Source organism: Heptranchias perlo, chromosome 30 (assembly GCF_035084215.1).
Source record: "Heptranchias perlo isolate sHepPer1 chromosome 30, sHepPer1.hap1, whole genome shotgun sequence".
NCBI classification, from domain to species: Eukaryota; Metazoa; Chordata; class Chondrichthyes; order Hexanchiformes; family Hexanchidae; genus Heptranchias; species Heptranchias perlo.
The window spans coordinates 12,305,757-12,318,672 of NC_090354.1; the positions used below are offsets into that span (position 1 = coordinate 12,305,757).

General features: G+C 41.6%; 1 protein-coding gene across 2 annotated transcripts in view; it reads right to left on the reverse strand.

The window, feature by feature from the left end:
* Positions 1 to 5,495: 5,495 nt before the first annotated feature.
* LOC137299921 (ceramide synthase 6-like) overlaps positions 5,496 to 12,916 on the reverse strand; it is a 32,100-nt gene continuing 24,679 nt past the window's right edge. For both annotated transcript variants that reach the window (XM_067968919.1, XM_067968920.1), the window contains 2 exons: positions 9,506 to 9,662; positions 5,496 to 5,927 (listed from right to left, as the gene is read on the reverse strand). In XM_067968919.1, coding sequence (XP_067825020.1) covers positions 5,841 to 5,927; positions 9,506 to 9,662 — 244 coding nt within the window. In that variant the 3' untranslated portion in view covers positions 5,496 to 5,840. The remainder of the gene's footprint in view (positions 5,928 to 9,505; positions 9,663 to 12,916) is intronic.

Below are 12,916 nucleotides of genomic sequence, written 5' to 3' on the forward strand. Positions count from 1 at the left end.
CAGTTGCCAATGTGGCACAATAGTTTGCATGTGTGACACCTGAAGTGTGACAGATGCAGATACTTGCTATATGCAAGGCTTGTATATATAGATTTTATCCAGTCTAAGATTATAACAGTGTAAATAGTTTGATTGGTACTCCATTAGTTACGTATACCCCTAGCTACATGGGCCACATTATAATCAGGTTTATACAATATGTGTGATCAATATCACAATGTGATATATAGCTATTGCACACTTTACATACACCTTTTATTCCACTTAGGCACATAGGAATTGCTAGACAAAAAAAGGCCGCAGTCCATCTAGTTCGCCTTCTACCAGCCTGCTAGTCGCATGATACACTGATAATGGACTTGTTGACTAATCATAGCAATCAATCTCCATCAATTAGTCTACAACAGACCCAGCCATGACGTGAGGAAAACCCCAGTGCTATAGTTACCACATATCATGTCTCAAATTACTCATGTACTGTATCCCAAATTGTCACTTGTGCCTATTTTAATTACATTTTAATTTTTATTCTACTTGTGTGAGATAACTCGAATGGAAACCATTTACCTGTGAGGCACCAACAATTGGAAAAAAATATAAACAGCTGTGCTCTGGTGCTCTGCAGTTATAACCATAGCAACCCATGCAGTCTACTCCTCTTGATTCAAAGTTACTTAATTCAAATTATCTGATAATTCAATTTTTTTGTAGCACTGAATTCTGACTTTGCAATATTATAGCGATTGCTTAATTCAAATGATTGGATAATTACATTTTTAGCACAAAATGACTGGTATCCGGAGTAGACTGTAACCATTCTGTTCAAATCATTTTTTGTTATTTGTTCATGGGATGTGGGCGTCGCTGGCAAGGCCAGCATTTATTATCCATCCCTTGTGTTCAAATCTCTCCATGGCCTCCCCCCCCCCACCTCTGTATCCTCCTATAGCCCTACAGTCCTCTGAGAACTCTTTGTTCCTCCAATTCTGGCCTCTTGTGCATCTCTTATTTTCTTCGCCCCACCATTGGTAGCCATGATTTCAGCTATCTAGACCCTAAGCTCTGGAATTCCCTCCCTAAACCTCTTTGCCTCTCTACTACTCTCTCCTCCTTTAAGGCGCACCTTAAAACCTACCTCTTTGACCAAGTCACCTGTCCTATTATCTCATGTGATACGGTATCAATCTTTTTGTCTGATAACGCTCCTGTGAAGCGCTTTGGGATGTTTTGCTTTGTTAAAGGTGCTATATAAATGCAAATAGTTGTTGTTGCTGTAAAACATCCCAAGCACCTTTAACAAAGCAAAACATCCCAAAGCCCTTCACAGGAGCGTTATCAAACAAAATTTGACACCGAGCCACATAAAGAGGATGGAGCGGATATGTGGTCGGGAGCTCATCTCGGGGTCAAATAAGATGCCAAGGTTGCAAAGGGTCTGGTTCAGCCTCAGACAGTGATGGGAGAGGGATGGAGTCAGTGACTAGGGAACAGAGTTCGCAGCGGGGACCAAAGGCAATGGCTTCGGTCTTCCCAATATTTAGTTGGAGGAAATTTTTGCTCGTCCAGTACTGGATGTCGGACAAGCAGTGTGACAAATGAGAGACATTGGTGGGATCTACGTTAAAGATGCTTTATAAATGCAAGTTATTGTTGTTGTCAGTATCAGGCATCTATCAAAATCCCATCACCATAGTAGTACTGCTTCAAAGTACCCTGCTCCACACAAGAGTGGAGGACCATCCAAACTCCATTTCGATAAAGTATGTTTACTTTAAACGGTGAACATCAGCAGTTCTTCAGTCTCGGCAATATCCCTCCAAAACAAAAGACTTATGTGTTATGAAGCTAATATACATTTTTAACCTATAAATTCTCTCCAATACTTGCTGCCCTGTATCTTGCAGCTAATTAGAGGTCTCTCAGTGAAAGGTGTATATGTACACAGTAGCATTCATTGAGATGCAGCACAGAACCAGAGCACTATTGGGATCTTTAACTCTTTATACATTTATTTAGTGTGAAATTTAAACTAGCTCCTTGATTTAGATAGCTGGAGTGGTACTGATGAGCATGATTTTGGAAGCTGTCCTTTAAATAATAATTAGAAGTTAATGAATGGTGGAACAAACATTGAAACTGACAGAATTTTAAAATGTTATACCACCTCCCCAAAGATATGCTGCCACTACTATTCATCACTTTTAAACTCCTTCCCCAACCAGCAAGACAAATTGTAATATTTTCTTAATGGTGAGAGATTAGAAGCTGTGGAGAAGCGAAGAGATTTAGGTATCCATGTACACAAATCACTAAAAGCTTGTGCACAGGCACAAAAAGTAATCAATAAGGCTAATGGAATGTTAACCCTTATCTCAAGTGATGCTTCAGTTGTACAGAGCCTTGGCCAGGTCCCGTCTGAAGCACTGCAATCAGTTTTGGGCACCACACCTCAGGAAAGATATATTGGCCTTGGAGGGGGTACAGTGCAGATTCACCAGAGTGATACCAGGGCTTAAAGGGTTAAAGTATGAGGAAAGATTGCAGAAACTTGGTTTGTATTTTCTTGAGTTTAGAAGGTTGAGGGGTGATCTAATCGAGGTGTTTAAAATGTTAAAGTGTTTCGATAGGGTAGATACAACTTCCTCTGGTGAGGGAATCCAGAACAAGTGGGCATACTCTTAAAATTAGTGCAATGCCATTTAGGGGTAAAATCAGGAAGCACATTTTCACACAAAGGGTAGTGGAAATCTGGAATTCTCTTCCCCAAAAGGCTATCGATGTTGGGTCAATTGAAATTTTCTTGACTAAGATTGATATTTGTTAAGTAAGGGTACAAAGGGATATGGAACAAATGCGGGTAAATGAATTGAGGCACAGAGCAGCTGTGATCTAATTGAATGGCAAAACAGGCTTTAGGGGCTGAATGGCCAATTCCTGTTCCCATGATTTTCAAGATGGCAGCCAAACATCTCTGAAGAGATAGTGTCCTAAAATTAAATCATAGGTTTTAAGGTGTTTTCTGTGTTCAAATAGTCCCCATTTAAAAACAGAAACTAATTTAAGATTTCAGACCACACCTATGATATTACCAAAATACTGTATGTGGGATGTAACATGCAAAATGCATCCGTGTTGACTCTTTTAACTCATTTGAAACATTGCCTTTGGTGAATTATTGGTGTAGTTGTAGATTTATTTTTCTGATATTTCCTCTTCTCTGCTGAAAGCTGCACTCCAGTATCGTCCCAGAGGTGCCATCAGACCTCCAGTAAGCAGCCATTCATCATATTGACAAAGGGGAGGCAACTTTTGTCACGCACACTAATCGGACGGCTGTGGGCCATATGCGGTGGCTACCCAGAGGAGTCAGTGTGGGACCCGATCGATTTTCTAGCTGGGCCCTCATTTATAATCCGGTCGGTGAGTTACCAGCCCCTCAGTAGACAGCTCATGAATTTGGAGGCGGGAAATCGCGCAAAGTGACCATTTGTGAAGGTCCTGCAGCAGCAGCTTAAAGGGAGGTTAGCGACCTAAAAGATAAGCCCTACCTCCCTCTTTCCACAGATGCTGCTTGACCTGCTGAGTGTTTCCAGCATTTTCTGTTTTTATTCTAACAATTTCAAGTTTTGCACAGAAAACAAAGAATTTTGATGTATTTTTATAACCCAATAACCTATTGGTTCTTTATAGTCTCAGGACTTTTTTATGCTAGTATTTACCCACATAAATGTTACAAATATCAAGAGTGCAAAATACTGGAGGATTTCCCCCCACGTTATATCCTTTAAATCCATGTGGAGAATGAGATTCGCCTGACAGCACAGGCAGATAAGACTTTGGGGAGATTTCCATGCGCACTGAATCACCTGGGCGCAGAGAATTTCAGAAAATCGGGCAGGTCAAGGTGCCCACCTGTAAAGGAACATGCCTGCTTTGCCAATACTTGCTGCACTCAGGTGATCCAGCGCATCTGGGTAGACCCAGGAAGATCTCCCTTCTTATTTTGTCCTGTGGGAAGGAATTTCTGAAAAAATAATTCTGATAAATTACTTATCATAAATGTAGAATAATATTTCCTTCTTTCTTCCTTATTCTTCTGGAGGCTCTGAGGCATGCTGGGATACAGTTCCACAGGCACTGATCACCCTTTGGTTCGTTTCCCACGCCTGCGCAGTTACCTCTGGAGTCCCCCAAGGATCTATCCTTGGCCCCCTCCTATTTCTCATCTACATGCTGCCCCTTGGCGACATCATCCGAAAACACAAAGGTCAGATTCTACATGTACGCTAAGGACACCCAGCTCTACCTCACAATCACCTCCCTTGACCCATCCGCTGTCTCTCATTTGTCACATTGCTTGTCTGACATCCAGTACTGGATGAGCAACAATTTCCTCCAACTAAATATTGGGAAGACTGAAGCCATTGTCTTTGGTCCCTGCCACAAACTCCATTCCCTAGCCACCCATTCCATCCCTCTCCCTGGCCTTTGGCTGAGGCTGAACCAGACTGTTTGCAACCTTGGCATCCTATCTGACCCTGAGATGAGCTTCCACCTCAGTAATATCGCCTCAGCTCATCTGCTGCTGAAACCCTCATACATGCCTTTGTTACCACCACACTGGACTATTCCAATGATCTCCTGGCTGACTTCCCATCTTCCACCCTCCATAAACTTGAGCTCATCCAAAACTCTGCTACCCGTATCCTAACTGGCACTAAGTCCCGTTCACCCATCACCCCTGTGCTTGCTGACCTACATTGGCTCATTGTCTGGGAACATCTCGATTTTCAAATTCTCGTCCTTATTTTCAAATCTCTCCATAGTCTTGCCCCTCCCCAGCTCTGTAACCTCCTCCAGCCCTACAACCCTCCCAGATCTCTGCGCTCCTCCAATTCTTGCCTCTTGCGCATCCCAGATTCTAATTGCTTCACCATTGGCGGCCATGCCTTCAGCTGCCTGGGCCCTAACCTCTGGAAATTCCCTCCCTAAACCTCTCTGTCTCTCTCTCTCCTCCTTTAAGACGCTCCTTAAAACCTACCTCTTTGACCAAGCTTTTGATCACCTGTCCTAATACCTCCTTGTGTGGCATGGTGTCAAATTTTGTTTGATAACGCTCCTGTGAAGTGCCTTACGACGTTTTACTATGTCAAAGGTGCTATATAAATGAAAGTTGTTGTTGTTGTTGTTCATCCAAGTGACCACTCTTTATTAATAAGTCTAGATGATTGAGTGCCAGCTGTCTATTCAACGACTGGCAGGAGAGCACCTCACATCCTTCTCATCCGTCTACACAAATACACTGGAGTCAGAGGATAGTGATCAGGAGCAGGAACTTCAGCTGTATCACCCCCTCCCACCCCCGCCCCTCACTCCCCCAGCACGGTATGCCACTGAGACCATTTGTACTGAATCGAAACGATTTCTTTCTGATGTAAAAATTCAAATTCAAAAGATCGTTTTACCTTACTCATTAGGCAACTGAGAAAGCTCTGTTGTGTTGTTTAGAAAGGCATGCCTACAAAGTTTATTTTAGAAATGAAGTCAAAAGAGTACCACTTCTGCTAAAATATCCTCATTATTATTACTATCGTAGTTTGGACCGTAATAGCGCAGTGTAATACTCTGAACTAGCAAACATCATCATACTTAATATATTTTTGATAAGTTTATGTAAACAGTCCACAATGTATTTTTTTCAGCCAATTATGTCACAAATGCACATTTCATGTAGCAAAGAACAGTTTTTCTTTAAATAAAAAGCCTCCTGTTTCTTTTGCCGTTTGGACTTGCATCCTGAGAAACTGTGGAATTTCTTGGTCAGTCACTTCAAAAGGCTGTTACGACGTTTTTGCATGGGCATTTTGTTCTGATTGATCCTCATCCTCTGAGCTGCTGTCTACATCACTTCGATCATCTTTAGACACCTAAACATTAAGAGAAAAAAAAAATCACATTTTAGATGGTCAACTGGGAGTGTTCACATTTTTTTCCTGTGGTTCAGAAATGGATGTTCTGAAATCAAAATCCCATTATTTGACCCTATCAGAGATATTCTGCACCACTTTCCATCTATCTGAGGATATAGAGAAGGTAGCATAGTGGTTATGTTACTAGACTAGTAATCTGGAGACATGAGTTCAAATCTTGCTATGGCAGCTGGGGAATTTAAATTCAGTTAATTAAACAAAATCTGGAATAAAAAGTTAGTATCAGAAATGGTAACCATGAAACTACCGGATTGTGGTAAAAAACCCATCTGGTTCATCAATATCCTTTAGGGAAAGAAACCTGCCGTCCTTACCCAGTCTGGCCTATATGTGACCCACAGCAATGTGGTTGATTCTTAACTGCCCTCTGAAATGGCCTAGCAAGACACTCAGTTGTCAAGAAGGCAGCTGACCACCACCTTCTCAAGGGTAATTGGGGATGGACAATAAATGCTGGCCTTGCTAGCAACACCCACATCCCATGAATGAATAAAAAAAAATATGGTGGTATTATACTATTGCTTTTGTGTTGATGCACTGCAGTTTTGAATGTGCATCAAAGCAAAACTGGTAATGCAACTTTGAAGTCATAAAAGAGATCCAACTCCCAAACATACTACGGGTAAGAAGTGCTACAGCACCTCTAGGAGGTCATCTCACACCATCTGAGCTTTGCAGTGGATGCAGTATAACTTCAGTCTAATGTGAAACTAGGTTTAAAAAAATGACCAGGCATTCCATTAGATGTCCTGTGAACTTTTAAACTGAAATTGGATTGATTTTAACATTAGGAGAAAGTCAGTAGGAGCACCTCTCCTAACATTAAGATTTAGGTATCTGGAGAGACAATGGAGGAGGATGGCATAGTTGGCCTTGTTAAATATTGCAGAGAGGTCAAGGAGGACAAATCACGTACCACACATGCTGTCACAGAGGATTTCATTTGTGACTTTGGTTCAGGGCAGTCTTGGTACTAGTAGCAGGGCAGGAACCAGACTAGAGGGATTCTAAACAGTGAGTTTTGGAACAGATGGGCTTGAAGCTAGGAGGTGATGACACGTTCAAGGGCGTTCGAGAGGAAAGGTAGGTTAGAACTGGGCAGTAGCTGGAGAGGACAGATGGGCAGTTGGTCATTAAAGAAGAGGAGTCTTGTGTTCTCCTTGCCTTCCAGGATAATCCTGGAGTGGCAGGCAGTTATGGCTGAGGAACGCGAAGCACAGTAATGTTTGTCATTGGAACCAGATCTGGCAATAAATGACTAGACTGATTGTGTGCCAGGTATGCTCAAGTTTATGGCCCTCTGACCTGAATGAGAACTATACTGGGAGAACAGTGGGGGTGTGATAGCAACTGCAACAATGCAGCACTCCTTAAGTACTGAGCTGAAGCGTCAGCCTAGATTATGAGCTCACATCTTGCAGTGGGGCTTCAACTCAATCATCTGACTCAGAGGTGGGAGTTCCACCACTGAGCCAAGTTTATCCATGAAATGAGTTTGGATGTCGCATAATGGACCTGACGGCCTAAAGGGGGTTCTAAAAGAGGTGGCTGCAGAGATAGTGGATGCATTGGTTATGATCTTCTAAAATTCTGGAATGGTCCCAGTGGATTGGAAGGTAGCAAATGTTACCCCGCTATTCAAGAAGGGAGAAAACAGGGAACTACAGGCCAGTTAGCCTAACATCGGTCATCAGGAAAATGCTAGTATCCATTATTAAGGAAGTGGTAAAAGGGCATTTAGAAAATCATACAATTAGGCAAAGTCCACAAGGTTTTATGAAAGGGAAATCATGTTTGACAAATTTATTAGAGTTTTTTGATGATGTAATTAGCAGGGTAGATAAGGAAAAACCAGTGGATATAGTATATTTGGATTTTCAAAAGGCATTTGATAAGGTGCCACATAAAAAGGGTATTACACAAGGTAAGGGCTCATGTGGTTGGGGGTAATATATTAGCATGGATAGAGGATTGGTTAAAGAACAGAAAACAGAGAGTAGGGATAAACGGATCATTCTCAGGTTGGCAGGCTGTAACTAGTGGGGTGCCGCAAGGATCGGTGCTTGGGCCTCAGCTATTTACAATCTATATTAATGACTTAGATGAAGGGACCGAGTGTAATGTATCCAAGTTTGCTAATGAAACAAAGCTAGGTGGGAAAGTAAGCTGTGAGGAGGACACAGAGTCTGCAAAGGGATATAGACAGATTAAATGAGTGGGCAAGAAGGTGGCAGATGGAGTATAATGTGGGGAAATGTGAAGTTATTCTCTTTGGTAGGAAGAATAGAAAAACAGAATATTTTTTAAATGGTGAGAAACTAATAAATGCTGGTGTTCAGAGTGACTCGGGTGTCCTCGTACAAGAAACACAAAAAGTTAGAATGCAGGTACAACAAGCAATTAGGAAGGCAAAAGGCATGTTGGCCTTTATTGCAAGGGGGTTGGAGTACAAGGGTAAGGAAGTCTTACTACAGTTGTACAGGGCATTGGTGAGACCCCAACTGGAGTACTGCGTACAGTTTTGGTCTCCTTATCTAAGGAAGCCATGATGTGGAGATGCCGGTGATGGACTGGGGTGGACAAATGTAAGGAATCTTAAAACACCAGGTTATAGTCCAACTGTTGGACTATAACCTGGTGTTGTAAGATTCCTTATCTAAGGAAAGACATACTTGCCTTAGAGGCGGTGTAACAAAGGTTCACTAGATTAATTCCTGGGATGAGAGGGTTGTCCTCTGAAGAGAGGTTGAGTAGAATAGGCCTATACTCTCTGGAATTTAGAAGAATGAGAGGTGATCTTGGGAGCACAATTGCAGGATATGGGGTCGGCCATTCAAGACTGAGATGAGGAGGAATTTCTTCACGCAGAGGGTTGTGAATCTTTGGAATTCTCTACCCAAGAGGGCTGTGGATGCTGAGTCATCGGCTATATTCAAAGCTGAGATGGATAGTTTTTTGGACTCTAGAGGCATCAAGGGATATGGGGATTGGGCGGGAAATTGGAGTTGAGAGCGAAGATCAGCCATGATCTGATTGAATGGTGGAGCAGGCTCGAGGGGCCATATGACCTACTCCTGCTCCTATATCTTATGTTCTTACATCTCAACCAAGTTCCTAGTGTATGTGGTCCTCAACGTTACTTGGCAATCTCACTGAGAGGCCTGGTGTGGGAGGTTGAAAGACTTCACACTGGTACAGTTGAGTGTGGTCTTTTGAGGATGAGGGTAAGGTACATCATTGGGGCAAAGTAAAGGGATTTTGCTTTAATCCAGCCTGAGTATTCCAATGACAATAGGAGACAAAAATGGGGAAAAAAGTCTTCCATTCCCCAATACAGTCATTACTTGTCATTGTGAGCACATATTTTTACTCCCCCTCAAAAATGAACAATGACAAGTTCAGAGGTTCAGTGAAGTCATGTTTGTATTGTTGCTTTCACAACTGTCTGTCTGGCTCCCTAATGGTAATCTAATGATACCACTGAGATAATCATTTTCAAGAGAAGTCAGGTTTACCTTTCCTTTGTGAAATGCTTTAAACACCATACGGATGATTAGATAGGACCAGTAGATGTGCATAATCTGAAGTGTGATGAGAAGAAGATTTATGAAGCCCCAGACTTTGAATGGTCCTATGATCTCCCAGCTTTCAAAAAACACAGACCTGATACTTCTGTAAAATAAACATAAACACATCACTGGGTTAAAGAGCATAGGGGCAATATTCAAAAATATAATCAAATTTGAATCCATTTTTGCCTATCTTTGCATAATGCAGCCTTTACAAAACACTTTTAGTTCCTTTGAAATTTCTGTTTGAAAGTTGACATCTGAACAAACAAAATCAAAATGGAACCATCAAACAACATGAAATGGATAGCTGCAAGGGTCAATCATCCTTTGTCTCAAAACTGCTCGATTCAGATACTTGATAATTAATGTATAATTAATTAATGTTGTTTAAAAACAGAAAACTGAGAGTAGCCATAAATGGAAGCTCTTCCAACTGGAAAGAGGTCACCCAAAAGGTCTTGGGATGTTTGCTATTTTATGTATAACATTAATGATATTGCCAGGGTATTGCAATCAAAATTTCTAACTCTGGAGATAATGGGGTCTATTTTACAATTTAATGTTCCCGGCACAGAATTTCGCTTGACAGGTGTAGAGGTCAACGTGCCTATATTGTGGCACACATTATTTTCTGTCCATTATGGAAGGAAAATTGTACAGGCTGCGTGGATAAGATCATCAAAATCCCTGACATGCAGTCCTACCATGCATAACTGTGCTGGGAGCACTAAATTGTAAATTTCCAGAAAATCATGTGGGCCAGAGATTGGGGGGTGCTGACCTATGTGCCCAAAATTCCTTATGAGGTCCTGTCACACTGAGCTCTGCACCAGGAATGCTAAATTGTAAAATTTACTCCAATGTCAAAAATAGGAAGCAAGAAAATAATGAGCAGCAATGTAATCAGATTCAGAAGTAATTAAACCTTTTAGCTACCTGGACCACTAAGGGATAGATGCAATTCAAGGTGCGTAAGTGTAAAGTAGTTTGTGTGGAAGCAAGGAAGCTGTGAGGGCACAAGGGCAAGCAAGAACGATGACTCCAGTATCAGGAAGATAAGTTATCAGGAAAGGTTAAGAAAGTTGGGCTTGTTTACTCTGGACTTGAGGTGGCCTCATTGAAATTTTCGAGATTATGAAGCGAATTGACAAAATTTACCCAAATAAGTTCTTTACTATGGCAAAGGTTTCAAATAGCCAGGGACATATTTTAAAATGAAGAAGTTATAAGTAAGACAGGAAATCAAGTGAATATTTTCAATCCAAAAGTTAAAACAGAGTTGTGGAATAGGTTACCAAGGAAGTGCATTGAAACATACAGTGTAAATGGGATAGATTTTTGTCTTCACCACTTGTGCAATAAACTAGCGGGATGGATCACTCGTCCTTTATAGATTTATTGAAATCAGTGGAATAAAAATCAGGCACGTTCTGTAAAGAGTGGGCAAGTTGCCCCGCCAGATTACCGTCCAGGTAGTGAGAATGAAAATCTACCACAATTATTTGGTCCAAATTCCAATCCTCACCAATTACAGAAAAAAAGTGGACATGGCTAAAATCCGTATTCAGTCCAGTGAGACTGCTGAATCCAAATGTGGCTCACTTACCAATGACCCCTGGAAAGAATTATGCATTAAATTATTTAAAATGAACTTTAATACATTCTATATTTTTGCTAAAATTAGCAAAGACAGAAATTATCCCCCTCCTCCACCACCGCCTCCTTACCCCCGATGCATTTTTTGGAGAAAGATAAGAGTTTGGCAGATATGGTTAGGAAGAAAGTTATGTGGTTTTATGGCTTAGCAGCTTTTTGCTGCTTCTGAGGAATGGTTATTTTTTTTAAGTGTAAGGACAGGTGCTATGCATTCCATTTCCACCCCTTTACAGAACTCTTAACACCTCAGCTGCTGGGAACATGGAATAGCTTGCCACAGACATCACCACAACAGTTGCTCAAAGACATGCAACTTAAGCAAGAAATGGCAGAAGCCTTGTGAAATGGAGCAACCAGCAGTACCGCTGAGAACCAGTGAAACTCAGCCAGTTGAGGCAAGTGAGTTCATGTGATAGGCAGTCCTGGAATTTGAACTTCTGAATTTCGGTTTTGGAATCAAAACCTTCAAGTTACAGGGCCATTCTTAAATTTTTAAACTTTTAAATTTCACTCCCTCCACATGAAAACTAAAAGTCTGTCAGGGCACAAGACAAGCAAATCAATTTGAACCTTTTCCTCTTCAATGATTTGGAAAAACACACCAGTCATACATAGTGGGCTCTCCTCCTAGCCCCAGGGATATTTAATCCACTGCAGCTTCCTTTCCCAAAAGGGTGGCTTACTTGCTATAGGGGAAAGTTTCCTCTGTTTGTTATTTGTAATGAAATTGTAAACCTGTTCTTTATACTCAAGATTATGAATCGATACAAACAGCAAATAGAGGAAATCTGTTCCTATATGGAACTTCAAACATTTTTAATGTGTTGTTACTTTTTCTCAATCCAAAATAGATTTGCAACAATGTCCCCATTGCAATGGTATATGATGACTTTTTTTTGGTATTGTTAGATTTTTTTTTTAAATGGATATGTCCCAATTGTTTATGAATATCAGCTTCACTGACAAAAAGCAATTTTTGCAAACTAGTTAAAAATAGAACAATTTATTTTTTGCTATTTCTGACAGTGGTACATTCCTTCATCGAAATTATTTAACAAACTTTGGCCATAATATTAGGCTTTGGGATATTAGTGGACAAAGGCTCGCCTGAAGTTCCTCTCTCCGCTATCATAGTGGAGGTGTGAACTCATTTAATTTTTATTGTTAATGCCTCCATCAATATAACAAAGAGAGGAATTTCAGATTAATCCATTGAGCATTTAATTGCAAAATTTGGATATTTAAAGTGGAATATTTAGTATTTTGGACATCTCAAATTCAATGGGCTCGAATTTAGCAGGCCTGCGGGTTCCCAGCGGGTGGTCCTCCGGGAGCGTCGAAAACGCGAACGGCGAAATTAGTGGGTTGCCCACGCGATCGTAGCAGGCAACCCACTAATAGGAATCAATTACCTGCTCCTCCGAGGTCCACGGCGCTGGCCTGCGCGTCGGTCGGGCTGCGCATGCGCAGTACGATCTGTCAGCTGGAGGCTCTCTAGTTAAAGGGGCAGTCCTCCACTGACAGATGCTGCAACCAATAGAACAAATTGCAGCATGGAGCAGCCCAGGGGGAAGGCTGCTCCCAGTTTAATGATGCCTCACCCCAGGTATCATCAGATGGGGTGAGGAGGAGGGGGAGGACACAGATCTTCCCCCCGGCGGGCGGGAGGAAGCGGCCTGCCTCTGCCACCAAGAAGGC